At 37.8% G+C, this 24,153-nt stretch overlaps 1 protein-coding gene across 1 annotated transcript in view; it reads right to left on the minus strand.

Annotated features, from left to right (window-relative positions):
- The window catches only part of ADAMTS19 (ADAM metallopeptidase with thrombospondin type 1 motif 19), a 261,863-nt gene that overhangs the window by 198,015 nt on the left and 39,695 nt on the right, over positions 1 to 24,153 (minus strand). Inside the window, exons 4-5 of the mRNA XM_043912190.1 lie at positions 7,923 to 8,088; positions 836 to 1,008 (exon numbers count right to left, since the gene is read on the minus strand). Coding sequence (XP_043768125.1) covers positions 836 to 1,008; positions 7,923 to 8,088 — 339 coding nt within the window. The remainder of the gene's footprint in view (positions 1 to 835; positions 1,009 to 7,922; positions 8,089 to 24,153) is intronic.

Consider the following 24,153-nt stretch of genomic DNA (forward strand, 5'->3'; position numbering starts at 1 on the left):
TTTCCAAGGCAGTACTATTTAAAAGAGACTGAAGTTGGTAGGCTATGCCTGTCTACCCTTTACAAAATGCTGGTGAAGTGGTTGTTCAGTAGCTAAGTAGTTATCCTTGTACTAGTGGTTCTTATCTTGCCTTATATGGCAACTCAAATTATACATGGACATCTGCCATTGGCTTTCATTTATGTTTATTCTCTCCTAAGAAACACTCTCCATGAAAACCTTCCCATCCTGCCTTGAAGGAAGTTTACTCAACAGGGTATATAGTTAAGTCAAAGGATTCAGGCAGTAGGTACAAGGATTCAGATCCCAGGTACAAGTTAGATTTCTGTGGTCCAAAAGCTATCAACCAAAGTCAGCTACCTGTGATTCAGCTCTTAGCTACTACATCTTACTCATCAACTAGTATTATATCCGACATGCAATTTTACATACCTACATAAGAGCTCAGTGGATCACCAACCTCCATTTTTGTTCCACCTCATAATCTACAGTACTTTGGGTGGGGCCATACATATAAACAAATAAAACATTTCTGCTATTTCAACAAATGGCCTTTTATTAAAAAAGAAGGAAAAGAAGGGCACAAAAAAAGAGATAAAAGAATAATAGAAAAAGAGTTTTGCCACATCAAATTAATAAGGATTTATTACTAGAAGGTATAAATTATTATTTTGATCTCTCTCTTGAGATGGATCAATTTGACACACCTATTTTTTCTGTCAATAAAAGAAAGGAATAGTAATGAGTTAATTTTTAAAGAACTTCATTATACTCACACATTTCTTCCTTAGAGTTTTCTTGAAAAAATTCCAAGCGCACTTTAAAGTTTGCCTACCATATTTAAGATGGTTAGAATGAATCTCCTGGCTGCATCTGCTCCATGATAGGAAACCATTGCTGGGTCTGCAACCACTACAGTCTCTATGTTGTATTCTTGAGGTAATTTGTATGAATATCGTTTCCCTCTTCCACTTTCTGTTATTTTTTTAGATCTAGGTCTTCCTTTATCTGCAACACAGAAATGAATTTTCAAATGTGCCTCTATCTCAGCAAAATGAATAAAAATCTCCACCTCTTCAATAATTAAAAAGAAAGTTTATTAAATACCAACATGTGCTGATGATACAGTGATGAGCAAGACCATAAAAGTTCCCTGCACATAGGGAACCTAAATGAGCATTTGGCTTTGGAATCAGACAGACTGGACTTCTACCACTGATTAACTCTACTCCTTGGGAAACTAACATCACTCAGTCAGCCTTAGTTTCCTCATTTGTAAAATGAATAACAGTAACACCTGCTTTCTAGAGTTGCAGGTGGCCAATAATAAGATCACATTAGTATTTATAAATAAAATAATTCCATAAATAAAAGACATCATGGTTTTCTTTTGGAAACCAGTGATAAAAGTCTACTTGCCAGTAGTGCCTGAAGTGACTGCTCCATACATCCTAATGTCACTAAGTCGTGTCTGATTCTTTGCTACCCCATGGATTGTAACCCACCAGGCTCCTCTGCAGGCAAGGGCCTCTAATTACTCAAACTATGTATGGGCTACAAAGGAATTGGTTCTGTCATCCATCAGAATAATACAGAAGTTATGACTTCAGCACAGCAGATTCCTCAAACAGGGTCAAATAAAACCAGTAACCACCAATAAACATCTTTATGCATTTATATAAAAGTGGAAATTTTGTTTATGAAAATATGCTACTATCAGAATGAAAATCATTCAGCCAAGTGAGAGAAGATAATTACAGAACTTTTCATAACAAAGAAATGAAAAGCTACTCTAAGTCAATGACAGATAACTGAACTGAAAAGCTGGCTGCAAATCTGAACAGGCATTTTTAACAAAAAGGAGATTCAAAAGGCTAATTAGCATAGAAGAAGGTGCTCAGTCTCACTGGTCTTCAAGGAAATGCAAATTAACCACAATAACTTAAATAAAATTCCAGAATGGCTACGATAGACATGATTATATTCAGTGTTGACAGGAAGGTAAGGACAACTGGAAGTCCCATACTCATATGAGCTAGGAGTTTAAATTAGGATAAACAATGAAAAACTGGTTGGGAGTATCCACTAAAGCTGAACAATCGCACAGCCAATGATCAACAGTCTAAAGTACATACTCATTAGGATTACATGCAAATCAGGTGTAAAAATTACTCATAGCAGCGCTGTTCTTAATAGTTCAACTAACCATCAATAGTATAATGGATAAAGAAATTCTGTCCTATTCATAAAATGGAATGCTAAAGCAGTGAGGGCTTCCCTTGTGGCTCAGCTGGTTAAGAATCTGCCTGCAATGTGGGAGACCTGGGTTCAATCCCTGGGTTGGGAAGATCCCCTGGAGAAGGAAAAGGCTACCCAGTCCAGTATTCTGACCTGGAGAATCCCATGGACTGTATGGTCCATTGGGTCGCAAAGAATCAGACACGACTAAGTGACTTTCACTTCACTTCATTTCATATAGCAGTGAAAATGAACTACTTCAATTTGTGAAAACAGATGAGCCTAACAAACATACTGCTGAGCAAAAGAAGCAATTACAAAAGAGTAGGCAGTGTATGATTCCATTTATAGGAACATCATAAACTGGGAAGATGGGATGTTAGAAGTCAGGATAGTGACGATCTTGGGTTAAGAGAAACTAGAGCCGAAGAGTGGGCACAAGGGCAACATCTGTTGGTGCTGATACTTTCTATATTTTAATCTGCGTAGTACCTACTTATTCTTCACTTTGGGAAAATTCAGCAGTCGGACACATCGTTTGTGCAACTTCCTATGTGTGTGCTGTGCTTTAATAATGAATTTGTAATTTTAATAGCTTTGTTGAGGGGTAATTTGCATGCCATAACATGAAGCCATTTCAATGTACAATTCATTTAGTTTTAACAACTTTTTACAACCACACAGTTATCTCCACCATTTACTGTTAAATCAGCTATTATTTCTTCTTCTCCTTGCCATGTACTGAAATTTTGTTAACGTTACTAAATAGCTGACATCTTCTTTCCCAAATCTGTACTTGTTGGCTGACATCTTTTATATTTTTTAATTCTAATTTTAGTGGAGCTCCCAGAAGTAAACATATGTGTTTAACAGAATCCCATGGATATAAACAAGTGTGTCCAATTAGTCATGTTTACACGGACATATCTAACTTTGTTATGAACTCGGAGGTACGTACGCTCGTAATTCTAGTTCATCCTCTTGGTTTCTGATAAATTCCTTTTCTAGAATCTTGCTCCAGGTATTTGACTTTGGTGTGTATTCTATTCTATTCTACCACCTGTTCCACCTTACTTCCCTTCTAACACATTTTCATGATGCCAGGATTAGTTTATCTCTTCCGTTATTAAACTGCTGGGTTACTTCTATTACTAACTTCTAGGTCCAAATGAGTTAGCTCTGAGCTCCAATGTGAAGTACATTCCATCACAATTGCTGGTAACTTCACTGTTCTCAGATATTTCCATAAATTACAGTTTCCCATTTTTTTTTCTCATGGCGACACAAACTAAAAATCTATTTACCCAAAGTTTTACCCAAATGTCAAGGAGATCAGTTAACTAAGTTAACCAAAGTGTCACGAAAATAAAATGCAAAGAGCCCTTATTTAACAAAATAAGCAATATATCATGAAACAGGAAAATGCAAAAATGACAAAAGCAACAGGAGCCATCGGCAACAGAACTGAGGCAGGAGGTAGGTGAGCCCCGGCCTCCAAGGCACAGTGACTGGAGATTCATCCCCTGTGGACTGAAACTCCAAGATGAGAACAGTAGGATAACTGAGAGAGGAGGCTGGGCCCTGCCCAGAACACATCTCACTCTCGGAATCAGGAGACCTCCCCACCTATACATGGGCAGAAAGGCTCCCTGGCGGTCAAAAAGGAAGTGATGCTAACTGATGCCAGTCTACCCATACGACTCTTTGATTGAATCCATCATTGGCTAACAGATGTGTATGCACACATGGAAGGATCCTAAGATAAACAAAATATGGACTGTGAATGAGGCAAAACAAAATGATTGGCAAAGGAAACCCAGAAGAAATGTCCCACATAAGTAAGTTCCTCAGCCTGCCATGAGGGCACAACTCAGAGACTCTGAGTGGGAATTCTTTCCTGTGAAGTCAAAAAGCCAGGGCCTTGTCACTGACCACTGCTCTAGCAACCAGGATTTGGTGCTTTCACTGTCGTGACCTGGCCTCAATCTCTGGGGGGTACCCAACCCCCACTTCAAGCTGTTGCAGGTCAAGGCTGCCCAAGATAAGAATCACTATAGTTAAAAGTAAATTTTATGAATCCATATTTAGTACCAGCAGTTAATACCAAAGACCTTGATGAAGGACAGCAAATGAAACTAATTTTATTAGTATCTTAATATCTACAACAGTTAGGAGTGAATTTTGTAGTTTTTTTTTTTTTCATTGTAATCACAATCCTACTTATATATTAGTATATTATCATATAAACTTAAAGTCTTTAGTAGGAGACATTCCTGTAAGTATATGAAAAGGCTCATCTTGGCAGGGTCAACACCTAGTAAGTTGATTGTGGAGGAAAGATAGGTAGGTAGACATATAAATACACAGACACAGATCTACCATCTCTCCTTAATGGATAGATACATCAATGGTCTTCTGGGTAAAAATCACACAGTAGTAGGAACAGAAAGGGAGAGATAATAGGCAAAATATTAGAAAGTAGGTATCATCTTTGGTGAAAGTGTTAGTTGCTCAGTCATGTCCAACTCTTTGTGACCCCATGGACTGTAGCCTGCCAGGCTCCTCTGTCCAAGTGATTTTCCAGGCAAGAATACTGCAGTGGGGTGCTATACCCTTCTCCAGAGGATCTTCCCAACCAGGAATCAAACCCTCATCTCTTGCACAGATGATGGATTCTTTACCATCTGAGCCATCAGGGAAGCCCAGTAAAATTAATCAAACGAAAACAGATGAAAAGGATAATGGTTAGGATTATTCTTTCTTTTTGCTATTGTTTTGTTTTATGTGTGTGGGGGGGGTGGGGGTGGGAGGTTATTTTTCAGTGACCAGGTAGATAGTGGGGAGTATCAGCAGAGGAATCTGGGAGGAAAAATGATGGGTTCAGCCACAGATTTATTAAGTCTGAGGTGCCTGAGAGACATCGGAGTAAGAGTTACTTAAACACCTGACTGTTGGGACAGAGATTAAAATGGAGGTAGAGTTTGGAACAAAACAATGTGTCTGTAAAGATGAACCCATGGATTTGGACTCTATCATTCCAGGGAAGCCTGTGGCATGAGATGTAGAAAGAAAAGGAGGAAGTCCTGAGAAATGCCTACATTTAGGGGGTATATATACGGAAGAAGACATGCCCATGGAGGAGACAGAGATGAAAGAAAAAATAACATTTGGGGCTTTTCAATCACATCAAGAGTGATTAAGAGACCATGTAAGGGAGAGACAGCAAAGCTTTTGTTACCTTTATTGCCCCAACTAATGACAGCTGTATTGGCCCCAAACTGTCAGTGTACTGCATCTTTATTTGTGTGTTATATTTAAATAGGCTATTTGGAACATTTTAGGTTTCTTAAGAATCTCAATACCATGACTCTCTGACCCCATCATATGAATTAGCCACTGTGTATGAAAATCATGCATGTTGAAGTCATCTTTTTTTTTTTTTCTTTTTTTTTCTTTTTTTCTTTTTTTTTTTTTTTTTGAAGTCATCTTTTTACTAAGTGGCTTCCTTGAATATCTTCATTGTCTATATAAAGCATGCTGAGCTCATTCTTCATCTCTTCAATCCTTGAGATCATTTTCTACCCAGGTGCATGCACAAAAACAATAGAGTTGATATCACACACTCCCAGTTAAAGAAGAGATTTGTAAATGAGGATATACAGGTAGGTACTATGTGCTCCCCATAATACCCTCCACACACTGACGATCATCTCCATGACATCATGCCTGGCATATGGAGAGTATTTTGGTAGTGGCTGGGTTAAGTTAGCTCTAAGAATAGAGATGATCTCTGTATCCTGATCAAATAGATTGGTCTTCTTCAATTCTGTAAATCTCGTTCTTGTTCGCATAGGGTCCTAGACATACTCACAAGTTTATAAATATTGATTGATAAACACTGAAGATAGGTAAGAGAAATTAGAAAATAGCTTAGCAATCCCTGCATGCAAGTGCTTGATCCAAACAGGTTCATTAAGATATAACAGTCATGTCTTTAAAAAATTAGAAAGTTTATGAACAAGGTCTGTCAAATATGAACCATGTATTTATGCTTTATAAAACCTATCAAAAATAAGAATTCTCTAGAAACCTTTCCTCCGTATATACTGGAATATAAAACCTACTTTATGTCATCTGTATACATGACTAATTAGAACAGCTGGAACTTACTATGATTAAAAAGTTGCATAGTGCAGATTTTCAATGTAACTCACACAAGGCAATCTCCTTAAATGGACTATATCCAAGTTGTTGCTGCTATTGTTTCATGATATAAAAACTTTTCTTTTGCTTTTTCAGACTATGACTTTGTCCAGCTGTTTTTTTATCTCCAGTGTGTTTATATTTCTTAGAATAGAGAAGAGGGGTGTGTCTTATTTAAATTGACTTGATAATGTGCTTTGAATAATGTGACACAGAGGTAGATTCAGTTAACCACTTCTGAAGATAATTCTCATATAGACTGATACCATGAGCTTTCACAAAAGAAAACAGAGATCAGAGATTAATTTGAGATAGTATTTCTAAACAGAAACATACTCAAATCCTGTCTGAATCTGATCCTCCTAGACAACTGATGATATGAACGTGCCAAGGCCTCTGAAAATATTACTTATCATCACAGTTTATATACCTAAATCAACCTCAAATGCCATAACCAATTTTCAAGTTGCTATCTTGGCACTAAATACACTAATACCTAATTCTAAATTTCCAAGTCCATTTTAAAGTCTTTACACCAAAAATTCTTCAATAAATTCATATTTCCTCAGATTCTAAATGGAACTATTTCTCGTATCAGTGAATATTCAGAGATGTCTCGGTTAGATGTCCAAACATTTTTACTAGGGAAACTGCTGAAAGCTGGCTATGACTTTCAGGTCCTATTTATGTAATAGAAATCATTCATTTTTCCTTACCCTTCTTGCTAATGCCACATATCTCTGCCAAAGGAAGTAATAAGGAAGTGTACCAAACAGCAACCACATTTTATTTCTGTGAAAAATTGGCAGACAAACAGAGACTAGGATTTGATGGTTGGAAATGTTTGTGAGCCACTTAAACTTTAAGATTTAAGATATTCTGATACTGAGAATAAAATTCAAAGAAGTAAGTCTTGAGTCTTCTTCCTATTCCTCTATTAATATTAACCTTCAAGATGATTTTTACTTGAATCAAACAGAAAAAGAACAAAGTAGAAGATGCTCTGGTCAAAGTAAAGAGATTTCTATGATGTTCACACAGAAGTAAACTAAAATAACACCATGAGCTCACAGTATTCAGTTTCAGGGGATCTGGAGTTCTCTCAGTGTCATTTCTATTCCAGTTAGGTGAACAGAATCCCTTGAGGAACACTTCACAACTCAAGAGGGATATAGAGCATGCAATGTATTAATATCTGAAGTTCTATTTTTATATTAAAATATAATACTTCATAGAAAACAAGTCAAAAAAATACATGTAATTGTCATTAACCAAGAGATTCCACATTAAAAAAAAAAAGTTAAAGCCATGGACAGATGGATAGACACAAAGAGAGGGAAGGATGGGGAAAGTAGGAAGGCAAGGAAAAAAGAAGGCACGGGGTGGGTGGCATGGAGGGAAGAAGGGAGGGAGGGAGGATTTATTCCAGGATTCATCTCACATTGCATATTTAATTAAACCCTTTCAGGAGAAGGCATTACCTGAAATAACACCACAGTAATGACTGAGAGGAACGGACTTCTCTGTGACTTTTTCCTCCATGGACCTTTTCCGCCTATATACACGATGTGGATGACCTGTTATGGCCACTGTATCATTGAGTGGTTCAATAAATATGAAGTCCTCATTGAGCTGTATAAATCCCATCTGGAATATATAACATAGAAAGATGGGTATGAAATACCTGTTCATAAGTTAGTTTCAATTAAGTAACTTATTCAATTAAGTTACTTTCTAGGTTCTCCCACTCACACACACACACACACTTTATTTTCTTTCACATATATGCATACATTTTTCTAGTGAAGCTATTTTAGCAACCCCACTAATACGGTAACTGTCTTCCCATTTTATTACTTCACCTTTAGGTACTTTATTGCACTAGCATAAACTTCATATAGTTAGCCTTAGCCTGTGTGGGTGGGAGGCTAGATGCCAGCAACAGATGCACAGTAAAAGTTCTGGAATGTTAAAGGCTCACTTTGGGAGACCCATGGGGTCACTTATATGTAGAGCATGTACAGAAGAGCAATACAGTTTTTAATTGCGTACACTGCACAGTCCAACTTTTTGACAATCATTATTTAATAAAATAATTCATGTAATATACCACAATAAATGTAGGATATATAGCATTACAGTTATTATATAAAATACTCTTAAGCCTTCTTTTAAACATTTTTTAAAACCCTTGAACAATAAATTACAGAAAAAGGAAGCATCACTTACATAAACAAGTTTCATTTCATACGATACCATATTTTAAAGTTAGCCAGTTGTGAACAGGGGGCTAAGAAACAGTAAAATTCAGTTATGATCAGCAAGATGAACTTATAACAAATAAGTATTCTTTTATCATATTAAAGCTAAGCCTAGTAATTTCTTCCCTTTCTTTTTTAGAATATAAAGTTAAGTTATAAGTAGGAAAATATTTTACATGGAAGAAAATATGACTTGATCTTTCCAATTTTTATTATTTTAGTCTACTGTAATACATATTAATATATAAAATGCATATTTGATTACTTATACTGCTAACTCATTAGTAAACAATTTTGAAGAAATAATCCCCTAGAACCTGCATTATTCATACATGATATGGTAATATTAAAGTTTTCAAATACTGTTTTGTATTAATTTTATAAAAATTATATACAGTTTGTTTGTTTCACATATAATTAGCATCATAATATAATTATTTCTTCAGATACAGTCATTGTTCCACATTGTATATTTTTTTTTAATTTAGGCCAAAACATCTTTTCCTAAGAAAAAAAGGCTTTTTGTTTTGAATTACTAAAGTGTATTGCATCTTCTATATGGAAAGACGAAGTGACTGCCAATATACTATCACATTTTATTTTGTACAGAACTGACATTATAAGATACCTGAAGAGTAAAATCTAAAAATCATTACCAATTTCATTTTACTGAAGTTTTATATCACTAATAAAAGTCTTAACTGCTGGAACAGCAGTTCCATCACCTCTGTGCGTCCCCTTCCCCTCTCCTTCTTCCTTCCTTCCCGTCTCTTTCCCAGTTTCCACTCTCCCCTTCCTGTTCACACACATGCACATGCACACGTCACTTGTGGGTGGGGATAATGCAAAAAATTTCTATTCCAATGATTCTTTTAAAATATCAGGCATATATGTATTTGGGGCATTTCTGTTAAGTTTAACTTCCAATGAGTTCTTTTATTCTCCATATATGTTTTCATTCTCTCAAATATGAAATCAGCTTCAATTTTAATTAGATACATGAAACACATAAAATTTTCCCTAGAGTCAAATTTGATGGGAATGAGAGAGAATATCAAATATTTTTAAATTTAAATAATAATCATTAAAGATATAGTACATCTACATATGGATTGAGGATAAAATGTGTGCTTAGTCACTCAGTCATGTCCGACTCTTTGCGACCCCACGGACTGCAGCCCGCCAGGCTCCTCTCCATGGGGATTCTTCAGGCAAGAATATTGCAGTGGATCGCCATGCCTTCCTCCAGGGGATCTTCCCAATTCAGGGATTGAATCCAAGTCTCCTGCATCACAGGCAGATTCTTTACCAACTGAACCACCAGGGAAGTCAGATTGAGGATAAGTGGTGTCATATTATCATCGATTGAGATTATGAAAATACAGAAATATGTTTCTCTTGTCCTAATAAGTGTAATTCTGAGATTCAGTCAGTATCCAAAGCCACAAATAAAACTGACAGTGTAGTTAATGACTAAAATAATAACTGCTATGATGCTTAGTTTCCCTAAATCATAAATTTGTAATCTGATACATTCTTTCAACAGATTATAAGCATGGGAAGAGTTATAATAACAAATCCTAAAAAATTTAATTGCATACTATCATATAAAATTTAACAACATCAAGAACAGATTCTGGACTTAAGATTATTTGGGTTCATAACCTATTACTACCATGTAACTATGAGAAATTTATAAAGTCTTTACACAACAGCTTCATAGGGTTCTTTGGAAGATTTTTTTTTAAAGCATCTTTAAGCACATGTAATGTTCCCATCATAAGGACTTCCCAGGTGGCTCAGTGGTAAAGAACCTGTCTACCAATGCAGGAGATGAAGGTTCAGTTGCTGTAGCAAAGTTCCCCTGTAAAAACGAATGGCACCTCATTCCAGTATTCTTGCCTGGAAAATTCCATGGACAGAGGAGCCTAGCAGGGTGTACTGTCCATGGCATCACAAATAGAGCCAGACACAACTTAGTGACCAAACAGCAACAACAAAATGTTCATAGAACATTTTGTTCTATGTTCTAACACAGAATCTGATGCTGGGTAACCTTTTAATAAATGTTTGCCATAATTTTTATATTATTCATAAGTATAATTATAATAAATAGAGCAGCCAAACATTTAAGAGTGGATTGAAGAGCTCCGAGAATCCAAAAAATTAAAATTTACTCATTTTTGTATCACCAGATAGTGAAGTCGCTCAATCATGTCCGACTCTCGGCAACTCTTGTATCACCATATTTAGTTCAGTTAGTTCAGTTCAGTCGCTCAGTCACGTCCGACTCTTTGCGACCCCGTGAATCGCAGCACGCCAGGTCTCCCTGTCCATCATAAACTCCTGGAGTTTACTCAAACTCATGTCCATCAAGTTGGTGATGCCATCCAGCCATCTCATCCTCTGTCGTCCCCTTCTCCCTCTGCCCCCAATTCCTCCCAGCATCAGGGTCTTTTCCAATGAGTCAACTCTTCACATGAGGTGACCAAAGTACTGGAGTTTCAGCTTCAGCATCAGTCCTTCCAATGAACACCCAGGACTGATTTCCTTTAGGATGGACTGGTTGGATCTCCTTGCAGTCCAAGGGACTCTCAAGAGTCTTCACCAACACCACAGTTCAAAAGCATCAATTTTTCAGCTCTCACCTTTCTTTACAATCCAACTCTCACATAGCATATTAAATATTGTTTCAAGTATATGTGTTGTTTTTTTTAAGATACAATTTGGAAAACTCTTCATGACACACAATTCTCTATTGTGTTAGGATTTTATCTATATACATTTTTAAAAACAAGAAGGTCACTTTGAAAAAAAAATTGCTGGAATAATTATGGTGGTGGTGGTTTAGTTGCTAAGTCGTATCAGACTCTTGCAACCCCATGGACCATAGTCTGCCAGGCTCCTCTGTCCATGGGATTCTCCAGGCGAGAATACTGGAGCGGGTTGCCATTTCCTACTGCAGAGGATCTTCCCGACCAAGGAATCGAACCCGGGTCTCCTGCATCGCAGGTAGATTTTTAACCGACTGAGCTACGAGGGAAGCTGGAATAATTACAGTGAAAACGAAAGTCACTCAGTCGTGTCTGACTCTTTGCGACCCCGTGGACATAGAGTCCAGGGAATTCTCCAGGCCAGAATACTGGAGTGGCTAGCCTTGGAATAATTATAAATGATGACTAATTTATTCAATATATATTTGCTGTCTGATCCCATGTGCCAGACTCAGTTCACTCTGGGGCATATTTAGTATCCAGTATTCAGATTCTCTCCAGGCAAGGGCTTCCTATCTGAGATCAGAATACTATCCTATGCCACAGGAAGTTCTCTAGCTTGGGTTGGCATATGTCAAGCAGGGAAGTCATGAGGTTTTCTATGTCCCCACAAAGAGGGGACCTATCCCACTAACAAAATGGATCATCTTATCTGTGCTGTGAATTTACAAGCCATGGAAGAACATAAATCTAGATCAAAGTCTCTTTACAAGTTCTCCTATGCTTGATAATGGAAAAGAAAATGACAACCCACTCCAGTATTCTTGCCTGGAGAATTCCATGGACAGAGGAGCCCTGCGGGCTACAGTCCATGGGGTCGCAAAGAGTTGGATACGACTGAGTGACTAACACACACACTGATGCTTAATAATGCATAATTAGACAGCATTCACTTCAGCAAACATTGTCCTTTTAATTTTTGTTGTTGTTCAGTCGCTAAATCGTGTCCAACTCTCTGCGACCCCACAAACTGCAACACACCAGGCTTCCCTTTGCTGTCCTTCACTATCTCCCGGAGTTTGCTCCCAAAGTTTAATTTTAGAAGGAAAGAAAATTAGTAGTGCATTAAAATGGCACAATACATTCTCCAAAATAAATGTGAACTGTATAAGTATTTTCTCCAAGATTCCTCTTAGATTTTTCAAAATGATGTTAACAATGTTGAGGTATTTCATGCAAACACTTAGAAATGAATTAAAAGTTAACTGTCTTATTTGTTGTTACGTGCATCTTCTCATACAATGGCATCTCTCCTATTGTATTGAATGTTATTATTTGATTTGACATATTAGCAAACATTTCAGCGTTTTTCAAATTTACCACTACTTCTTTGAAAATAAATTACCAGCCGTTTCTTGTCTTACTGGTTCTGATATGACACCGTCTCTCCATTTAGACACCCCTGTGTTTTTTAAAACAGACATTTACACTAATCGCCATGTAAGTGTATTATCATGGCCACCAATTTCTAATCACAACATGAAATCTGATCTGACAAACGTGCATGGATTTTTATATATCATTGTTTCAATTCACCTAATGCAAATGTTTCAGTTGTTCAAATTCAAATTAACTACAGTCTATTAAATAGATGAACAGATTCTAAAGTAGTAATGTAATCATAAATAAAAATAACTAAAAATTTAAAGTTGCTACTCTTACTAGGTTAACTGCTTTACTTCCCCCACCTTAATTCCTATTCACTTAGGCAGCTGATGCACTACTAATAAAATTACCTCAAGTTCTCTCTTTATTTTTCCATTCTCCTTTTTGGAAATTTTCTTTATTTTCTAGGACTTCAGTTTTCTACACGAACTTTCAGTTGACTAGTTGAAGGTATATATCTGAGGGCTAAAACTGCATATGGTAAGAATCTTTAACAGTATCCTATTTTTAAAAATACACAGCACATCACAAGAAGTAAAAACTGTGTGTGGTAGGTCATTATAATTTCAGACTATGAGAAGACTCTGCTATCTGGCGGGCTAGTAGAGTTTGGATAAAAGTTACTTCTTATGAGAAGAGGCATTAGCAGAAAGGCAAAGAGGATGGAGAATCCAGGAAACTGTTTAAAAAGATGCCTAACTTCCTACTTATCAGGTCTCCTTTCAAAGAAGGGATATATGTATACATATAACTGATTCATTTTCCTGAGCAGTAGAACACTCAACATTGTAAAACAACTGTACTCCAATAAAAATTAATTTAAAAAATAAAGTATTTTTAAAAAAAAAAAAAGATGTCTGACTTGAATAGAAAGTAAAAGTGAAACTCACTCAGTCGTGTCCGACTCTTTGCGATCCCATGGACTACAGAGTCCACGGAATTCTCCAGGTCAGAATACTGGAGTGGGTAGCCTTTCCCTTCTCCAGGGGATCTTCCCAATCCAGGAATTGAATACAAGTCTCCTGCATTGCAGGTGGATTCTTTATCAGCTGAGCCACAAGGGAAGCCCAAGAATACGGGAGTGGGTAGCTTTTACGTTCTCCAGGAAATTTTCCCAATCCAGGAATCGAACACAAGTCTCCCGCATTTCAGGTGGATTCTTTACCAACTGACTATCAGGGAAGCTATCAGGGAAGATCTGAGTAGAGAAACAGGTAAATGTAGCCCAAAAATAAGATGAACCAATATAATGGAAAACATCAAATGACAAAGTTCTTGACAGAAAAAGAAAGTCAATGTCCTGAAGGTTTGAGGATGATTAGTTTATTATCTGACTGTAAAGTATATTAGAGAATCCCTGAGCTACTGGAAGAAGCATAAGTGCTTGCCTTCTAGACAGCAATAACAGAGGCTGCTGAAAGGGATCTGGCATCCGCACACTGCTTATAACAACATTTCACACAAATGTCTTATATGTTACATGATGTGAATTCTATATAAGTTGGCTATATTTTCCAAAATATTCTCTTGTATGGTAATGTTATAGCATATATCTCATTAAGTAAATAAAATACATAATGAAAACATAAGCATCACATAGGGATTGACATAAAATACTGTAAGTTCATTTTATGCTTTATTGAAATGAAACAGCATTTTCAATATTACTGTAAGCGGGAGTAGCTTTTCCAAGTTTTTATGTATTCTACGCATGCATGATCAGTCGCTTCAGTCATGTCCGACTCTTTCTATACATAACACATAAATCTGTAGGAAAACACACTTCTGACCCCATATCTTTCATTTTACCGTATCACACTAAGATACTCTCCTGACTCGATCTTTCCAGTCTTCCCTTTATGACTGTGAGGATCAACTCCAAATGAAGATATATAAGTTATATAGTCATGATAAACTCTTGCCTGCCTCTCCATTGAAACTTCACATATAACCACTGCAGACAAATCTTACTGTGTGAACAAACTTTACATTTCAACATATTTCAGAATAACTTTTAGCTGCACTGTCACATAGAGAAGGAAATGGCAACCCACTCCAGTACTCTTGCCTGGAGAATCCCAGGGACAGAGGAGCCTGGTGGGCTGCCGTCTATGGGGTCGCGCAGAGTCAGACACGACTGACGTGACTTAGCAGCAGCAGCAGCACATCTTGGTACACTGCATCTGCTGGTTTCTCTTCCCAGAAAAGTCACTGTTGGTATGGAAAACTCTTTCTTCAAAATCAAGCTGACCCTGTCCCCTCTCTCCAAAGTAACCACCACCTCCTCTATCCACCTTTTCCATTCTTGCACTTAGGCCCCCGTTGAATGCTGTTTGCATGACTGTCTGATGAGGCCACGAGCTATTTCAGGGAGGGCTTGGGACGCAGTGCTCGTCTCCATGCCTTCAATGCACAGGGCCTGGAACATAACAGGTGCTCACAGAATGTTAACGCCACTCCATGTATTCTTCACTTTTGAGAGAAAAAAAAAATAGATACATTTGCTGCTCTGAGCCACAGTCTACCTGTGATTCCATTTGAGGCAAAATTTCAATCTGATTTCCTCCTCCCTCTTGGCATTTCCAGTGTTGCTTTCCTGTGTGTCCAAGTTTTATCTTTAGGAAAAGTTTTCATGTGACCACATTGTTAACATCATTCCACTTACTTTCCCTGCCAAAGGGCTTCAAAAAGAATCATGAAACAACAATGGTAGAAGGAAACTTAGACTCATCCAGCCATCTGGATTTTTAAAATCAAGAAAACCAAGGCTTAGAAATCTTGTATGACTTGCCCAAAATCACACAGAGAGTTCATGGGAATGTCAAGGATAGAAGCTAAAGCCTCCCAATTTCCAAACTGATTTTAATACAGCACTGAATCTGCTCGCCACCTACATTCTCCTTATATTTCCACCAGCATTCTAGCTTCCCCCACTGGACTGGAAAATTGCTCTGAGGCCACCCACAGTGTCCTTCCTTTTATTCTCCTCCCTCGAGCATTTGACTCTTGACCACCTTTCTCCTCCAAGAATATTCCATGGCTCCACTTATCTTCTTCTCTAGCAACTGTTTCTGTTTCCTTAAACAGGTCCTTTTCCTCACCCACAATGCAGGTCTTCAGTCAGCAATTGTTTCTCTGCATTTATCACTTCCAAGGAATTTATAAGTCCCCAGGGAAATGACTCCCAAATCCTCCTTCCAGATCCACTGCTTCTATTCAAGATCCTTTCTCCTTGTCTCTTACTCCTCATCTCACCTTAGATGCATTATAATTCCCCCCAAAACTAGCACCTCCTCGTTAAGTCTGTACTTCTCTACATGACTCTTTTCTAGTTAGTCAGGCTAAAAAGAACTATATAGTCCTTTCCTCTTCCCTTTTCAAACTTACTTTGAAATGTTTCCAAGGAAACAAGAATAGAAGAAAATAACATGCCAGTAGGCCAGATACTATACGTACATTATTTCATTTAATCAAACAGCCAACTTGGGATGATTCTGTTCATGTCACCCATTTTGCAGTTGAAAAGGCCAAGCTTCAAAAAGACTCACTGTGCATGAGTGTATGGTGAGGACAGGGTTCAAACCAAAGACCGCCTGGCTTGCAGCATGTTCTGCCTCCTCTGTGAGGCTCCCTAAAAAGGCAGACCTGCTTGGACTGTTGTTCCAAATAACTCTTGTCTTTTAAAAACCTGCACTGAGCATTTGACATCAAGCACAACATCTCACACATGGTAGATGCTCAAAATCTGATATCAAGAGCAAGGCCAGTTGCTTCATGTGCTATTATTTTCTCCCATTCTGAGGGTTGTCTTTTCACCTTGTTTCTACTTTCCTTTGCTGTGCAAAAGCTTTTACGTTTAACTAGGTCCCACTTTAATTTGCAAAATATACTAGCAGCTCATAAAACTCAGCATCAGAAAAAACAAACAACCCAATCAAAAAGTGGGGAAAAGACCTAAACAGACATTTCTCCAGAGAAGACATACAGATGGCTAATACACACATGAAAAACACTCAACATTGCTCATTATTAGAGAAACGCAAATCAAAACTACAATGCGATATCATCTCACCCAGTCAGACTGGTCTTCATCAAAAAGTCAACAAACAATAAATGCTGGAGAGGGTGTGAAGAAAAGAGAACTTCTTGCACTGCTGGTAGGAATGTAAATTGGTACAGCCACTATGGAAGAGAGTATGGCAATTCCTTAAAAAACTAAGAATAAAACCACCATATGATCCAGCAATCCCACGCCTAGGCATATACCCTGAGGAAATCAAAGTTGAAAAAGACACAAGTACCCCAATGTTCATTGCAGCACTATTTACAATAGCTAGAACATGGAAGCAACCTAGATGTCCATCGACAGACGATAAAGAAGAGTGAAAGTGAAACTAAAAGTCGCTCAGTCCTGTCTCTTTGCGACCTTATGGAATTCCACACAGTCCATGGAATTCTCCAGGCCAGAATGCTGGAGTGGATAGCATTTCCCTTCCCCAGGGGCTCTTCCCAACCCAGGGATCGAACCCAGGTCTCTCACATTGCACAGGGATTCTTTACCAGCTGAGTCACAAGGGAAGCCCGAGAATACTGAAGTGGGTAGCCTATCCCTTCTCCAGGGGATCTTCCCGACTTGGGAACTGAACTGGGGTCTCCTGCATTGCAGGCAGATTCTTTACCAACTGAGCTATCAGGGAAGCCCCATGGATAAAGAAGTTGTGGTACATATACATGATGGATAATGTATATGTACTCAGCCATAAAACGAAACACATTTGAGTCAGTTCTAATGAGGTAGATGAACCTAGAGCTTATCATACAGAGTGAAGTAAGTCAGAAAGAGAAAGATAAGTATCACATACTAACACACATATACGGAATCTAGAAAAATGGTACTGAAAATTTTATTTGCATGCCAGCAATGGAGAAACAGACAAAGAGAACAGACTTATGGACATGGGGAGAGGAGAGGAGGGGAGACAGCAAGATTCACGGAGACAGTAACATGGAGACTTACATTATCATATGTAAAATAGACAGCCAATGGGGATTTGCTGTATATCTCAGGGAACTCAAACAGGGGCCTTGTATCAACCTAGAGGGTTGGGATGGGGAGGGAGGTTCAAGAGGGAGGGGACATATGTACACCTATGGCTGATTCATGTTGATGTTTGACAGAAAACAACAAAATTTTGTAAAGCAATTAACCTTCGATTAAAAAATAAAGAAAAAAAAAAAAAGCCAGGACAGGCCCCATCCCTCACAAAGCAGAAGACAAAAATACCACATTAGGCTCTGAGCTTTTATCTTGAGGTGTTTTATGTGACAGGCATGTGGGATGCCAAAGGCACATTGGCCTTCTGAGTGCATAGAGGTTTTCATCTCCAGGCCTTCTCCAGTGGTGGAAACTCAATCTCTCTCCCACGGCAGATTTGGGAGAACAGTTCAAGGTTTTTGTTTTTCTTTCCTTCTTCCTTTCTCTCAATTCTCTTTTCTTTTTCTTAAAATGTTTTCTGATCATAAAAATCAGAATTTTTAAATAGCAGAATATTTAAAAAATATAGTTGAAAAAAGAAAACAGTCATCTCAAATTTCATCATAGAGAAGTGTATATATATTAATATGTACGTATACATTTCTTTCTGGTCTATTAACATATACACATAAGTGTCTCTGTATCTGTGCATGTGTATACCTATACACGCATACACATATGCTAAAGTTTTATGTTCTGCTTTATTTTCCCATCTAAGAAAAGCTTAGTAACTATTTTAATATTGGACTGGCCCAAGAGTTCGTTTAGGTATTTCCATAATATCATACCAAAACCCCAACAGTATTACATAGTCTTTATAGGTTGGTTTTTATTGCTGAATAGTAACTTATGTTCTAAATATATCACAAACTTATTAGCTATTCATTCACTCAACCCTCTACTCAATAAAATGCTTATGAGTATGAATGAACTTTGAACAGCCAGAACTGTACAGCAGAGAACAAGACTGACAAGTCCATCGCCAACTCATACCCCTGATGGGGAGACAATGTGTTATTTGTTCAACCAGGTCAAAGTTACACTTACAATTTCTCTATTACCATTTAATAAGCTTTACATTGATAATGTATGCACTAATTTATGTCTGTGTTCTATTTCACAATAAAAATCAACGGACAATATAGCTTGGAAGTATCCCACCAGCTACCTAAAGAAGAAAGCAGGAGCTGAAAATGACCATTCAAAAAGATGAACTAATTCTCCTCAAAAAACAAGTAAGTGAAAGACCTCAGGGGCTCAGGGGCAGCTCTGAGGAGGAAAGCCTCCTAAGAACCAGTGAATATGGACTGTGACAGAGAGTGTGTCCAATTTAAGCACCCATCATAAACTCAGTCACACCATCTGTGACTCCATTCTCCTTCCCCCTAGAGCTTCAGTCCCAGGGGATGCAGAGGAACCCAGAGTGCTCAGCAGGAGGAATAACAGCTCTACATGGGGGATAATGAGGACTCTAACTTCACGTCCCCATTCCTCACTGCAAACGATGAGCTCTCAGAAAGCCTGAATGTGGAGAACATGCATCTCAGAGAAATTTTAAATTTACATGAATTTGAATGGTTTGATGGATCATGGGACAAATATTTTTAATTACCAGAGACTTCTGTGACTAAATTCACCATGGGACTTCTCACAACCCAAGAGTAAACAACACCAGAAGACCAGAAAAACGAATACGAACAATCAAAAGGCACCCTACTCATGGGACTCTTGAGAGTCCCTTGGACTGCAAGGAGATCCAACCAGTCCTTCCTAAAGGAGATCAGTCCTGGGTGTTCATTAGAAGGACTGATGCTGAAGCTGAAACTCCAATACTTTGGCCACCTGATGTGAAGAGCTGACTCATTTGAAAAGACCCTGATGCTGGGAGGGATTGGGGGCAGGAGGACAAGGGGATGACAGAGGATGAGATGGCTGGATGGCATCACCAACTCGATGGACATGAGTTTGAGTAAACTCCGGGAGTTGGTGATGGACAGGGAGGCCTGGCATACTGTGATTCATGGGGTTGTGAAGAGTCGGACACGACTGAGCGACTGAACTGACAGACTGACTCATTTTATTATGATATTCTTTGAATCCTGTTTATTTAATAAACGCTTATATATGTATAATATGAGCTCAGGCAACAAATGTTATAAAAGGGTAAGACAGTGATGTGAGGATAGGCTTCCAGGTGAGGTGATATCTAAGCAGAAATCTAGCGTATCAGAGATAGTCAGGCCAAGATGCAAGGGAAAGACATTCCAGGCAAAGAGAGAAACAAATCCTTGAGATGGGAACAAATTTAGACACTTTAAGGGAAAGCAAAACTAGTGCAGCTGGAGCTAAGTGATACATGGAAAATGATAATTAGAAAGGAACACAGGGCATTAATCCATAGCAGTGTCACTTATTTGATTCATATTGAGAAATAAACCCTGATAAAACTCTACTTTTGTTTTTAAAAGGCCACCTATCTTTTCTTAGACCCTGGTTACAGATTTTATTATGGGACACCTCACGACGGCCTTCTGTGTTATGCTCTGTCAACAGTATTATTTTATCTATATGATAATTATACTTCATTTGTAAGAAGAATAGATTTTACTCTTACAACGTTTTCTCTATTTTCTTGAAAACCATTGCCTTCTTCTAACTTCCCAACATTTGACAGAAATATGGATTTAAAAAAATTTCAAAAATGTCCCTTTTATCAACAACATTGCAATGTTATTATAAACATCACAATATGATAATAAATAGAAGCTGTTCTATGCTGAAGAAGTAAAAAGGAAGTGGTAAAAACTGGTAGAGCTGAAAATGAATGCCCCATCCTAATGTTTCATTATCCAAAACTAATTGATTTTTTTGGTTATTATAATGGTTACTTTCTCACTTTATAGGAGAATTTTTGCTCATATCAAGAAAAACTTGATTTTCATATAATTTTTTATATTCCATTCACTTTAATATAATCTCTTGTTATAATATTTTTTCATTAATCCACTGGGGTGTCTATGCATCTTAAAATAAGAAAACAACAAGCTGAGAAAAAGACAGCAAATTCTGTTTTAAATCCACTTCTAATTTTATCAACCAGTCCAGCCAAAAGCTATTATGTTTTGCTGTATCTTTCTGGCACTTATTAATTTTCATTATAAATGTACTGACTGAATACCCACAATATGGCAAAAAGCAAGGCACTGAGGATTCAAAGATGAAAACAGATTTAATCTCTATCTTCACAGACCTTATACATTATGCAGAAAGGCAGGAAAAAAATGAAAAATATACTTGAGATATTATAAAGTAGGAAAAGCATCATTAAAAAAACAAACAGGGATCTGAAAGAAATATCACAGAGGTTAAGATGCCAGAGAGGGTACCCCAATAAAACCTATCTAAGGAGATCACATTTGAGGCAAGAACTGAAGGAGCCAGCCATAGAAAACAATGCAATTGAGAGAACAGAGAGGTATTTTAGGTGAAGGAGGCCATATACCAAGGCTCTAACTCTGGAAAATAGGTAGGAGGAACTCAATATATCAACTTTGAGTTTTATAAAAGTGTACAATTTCAAATGATTATTTATAACCATATATATTTGTGTGTCATGCTTACATAACATTTTAAAAATGAGAAATAAAGAATAAACAATATGACTGTATTACTTAGCAATATAAAAGCAAAGTGTTAATACTAAAAGAAAGGCAATCGCTCTTTAAGGACACAAATCAAAGCTGGAGAGGAGGGAGCAAGAAAATTTATTTTTTACACTGTAATTTTTATAACTTTATTGACTTTTCAAACAATGTACACGAATGGCTTAGATTACATTTTAATTTAAGAGAGGTTGAATTGGGAGGATTCTTGTTGGGAGATCACTGCAGTGACCAAAGCAATAAATAATGGTGGCATCAGTGTAAAATCTGTGTGAGAAATACCTATAGATACCTATAGAACATAGTTAAAGAAGTGCTGTGGGGTCAGAAGCTGTGGTGGGAGTCACAAATAAATAACTATAGCAGCAAACATAGAACAGACAGGGTTGGCAGGGCATGATTTATGTAGAATTCTGAAGAACGTAAGACACATTTAGATGGCATTTGAAGTGTATCTGGAAGCAACAGACAGTGTATGGCATAATCTGTTACATTTGGGAGGAAGTCATTCTTGTTCTTTTTTGAAAAGCAGATTACAGGATGACAAGAGTAGAATGAGGGAGATCAGTTTGAAGTCAGATATAATAGTTCAAGTGCAAGATCATGATGGCTAGACCAAGAAAGCAACACATGTGGTCAAACTAAGAATGTGGACAAAAAGTAAACACATTTGAGATTAATTGTGGTTTCACATGTAAACCAGAGAGCAACCACCTCAGTCTGTTAATGATTTTTTTATGTTGGTGCATAGAGGAATAATAACACAGAGAAATAAAGATGAGTCCAGAGCGTCTGTCTTAGGTACTCAAGAAAGGGAGATAAATGCTTGTAATTGAGATAAAAATGTCAAATACTGAGATGAAATAGATATTAGGGGCAGATAATCAGTTTCTGATGGGGCTGTCTTAGGTTTGATATAACTGTGAGACACCCTAGTAGAGGAATCAAAATAGACAGATGGTATATGGAGCTTTGTAGAGAGTTTTAACCTAGAGATATGCGTCTGTGTACTGCCAACATAAAGACAGCATTTCATTTCATGGTGATGAGTGATGTTATCCAGAAAGAGAATATAGAGGGAGAACGGAAGAGAGCTTAAGACCAAACCTAAGGACCCTATCACTGAGCAGAGTAACAATCAGTAAAGGACACTGAGGAGGAAGGACTAGCAAGGTTAAAAGAAAAGTAGGAGCTTGTACGGTTGACTTTTTAAAATCAGAATTAACTCTTTCTAGAAGAGGCTTTGAAGAAAAGACAGGAGTAAGTTCTTACTCGGTTCACTCTGAAGACGCCCTTGCCCTGTCTAACCCATAGTGTTCAGGTTAAAAATGAGTCGTCCTGCACAAGACGGTCAAACATACATGTTCATGTTGCTGGTAAATTCAACAACAACGGAGCCAGAGAACACTCTCCTGCCTGTATCAGTCAGGGTTCTCACAGTCCTAGCAACGGGACTTTCTTCCAATGCCAATGAGAGAATTCTACATGTTCCACTTTGTTGAGTCACTGGAGAGTTTAAATGTATTAACTAACTTTGCTTGACCTGTATTTTTTTTTTTTTTTTTTTTAGGAAAAGGTCGCTTCCAACTTGCCACCTACCCTGGCACTTACTGAGCTGGTACACATTCAGCTGTGCACCTCGTCCTTAAAGGGTTAGTCACTGGGCGACTGTTCAGAGCCACTCACCACAGTGAGGAGCACTCGCAGCACTTAATCTCATGTGATTCCAGCCCAGATATGTGCTTCAAGTGGAACGGAATGAGACCACTGAGAAAGCCGCACAGCTGCGATTTGGGGAAGTACTCATCACTGCCAGGTCTTACTGGTGACCTCACAATGAACAGAGATGTTGCCAACCTCCTACATCCCCCGAGAGAGTAGATACGAGCTCCCTTCACCATGGAAACAAGATTCGTGGAGCAAACTACTCGAGGACCACAGCACGGGTACTCAGAGACACGGAAAATGTGCTGCAACTTATTTTCCAGATTCAGTGAAAGGTCAAATAAATACAATAATTCATATGTTCAACAATATTTACTGAGCACACACGATGTCAGCTCTTGTGCTAGATGCTGGAAACACAGCAGGGTACAAAACGGTCATTTTAAAACAGACAAACTTAAGTCTCTTTAATAATAATTAAGGGGTTTACTTACTATAGATGTTAAGTCCTACTTCCCACATGCAACCCCACTGGCAAAACATGGGATCTTTTTTTCCCATGTAGGACCCTTGGATAATTCAAATAGTCTCCCCCAGCCCTATTCTGATGGCATTAAGTATGTCCAAGAAATTATCTTGGTTTTTTTCCCTTAAAGGGAGCATTAAATACTGGACCACAAGAATTCTTCCTCGCATGGCCTCTTTCTTAACTACAAGATCTTCAAACACAAATACCTGACTAGGGAAGAGTAGGAAGAACACACTTTTCCTCTCTTCCTTTACTCTCTCTTTCATATATGTCCCATCTGTGACAAAAGAGGCTCAAGAAACTCATGTAACATCAGGCTGATTTACTAGAGATTACCTTGGGAGGTCATAAACCTGAAGAGGCGAAATAATCAGGTATAAATTGGGAAGCCCATTGCATT

Source organism: Cervus elaphus, chromosome 9 (assembly GCF_910594005.1).
Source record: "Cervus elaphus chromosome 9, mCerEla1.1, whole genome shotgun sequence".
NCBI lineage: Eukaryota > Metazoa > Chordata > Mammalia > Artiodactyla > Cervidae > Cervus > Cervus elaphus.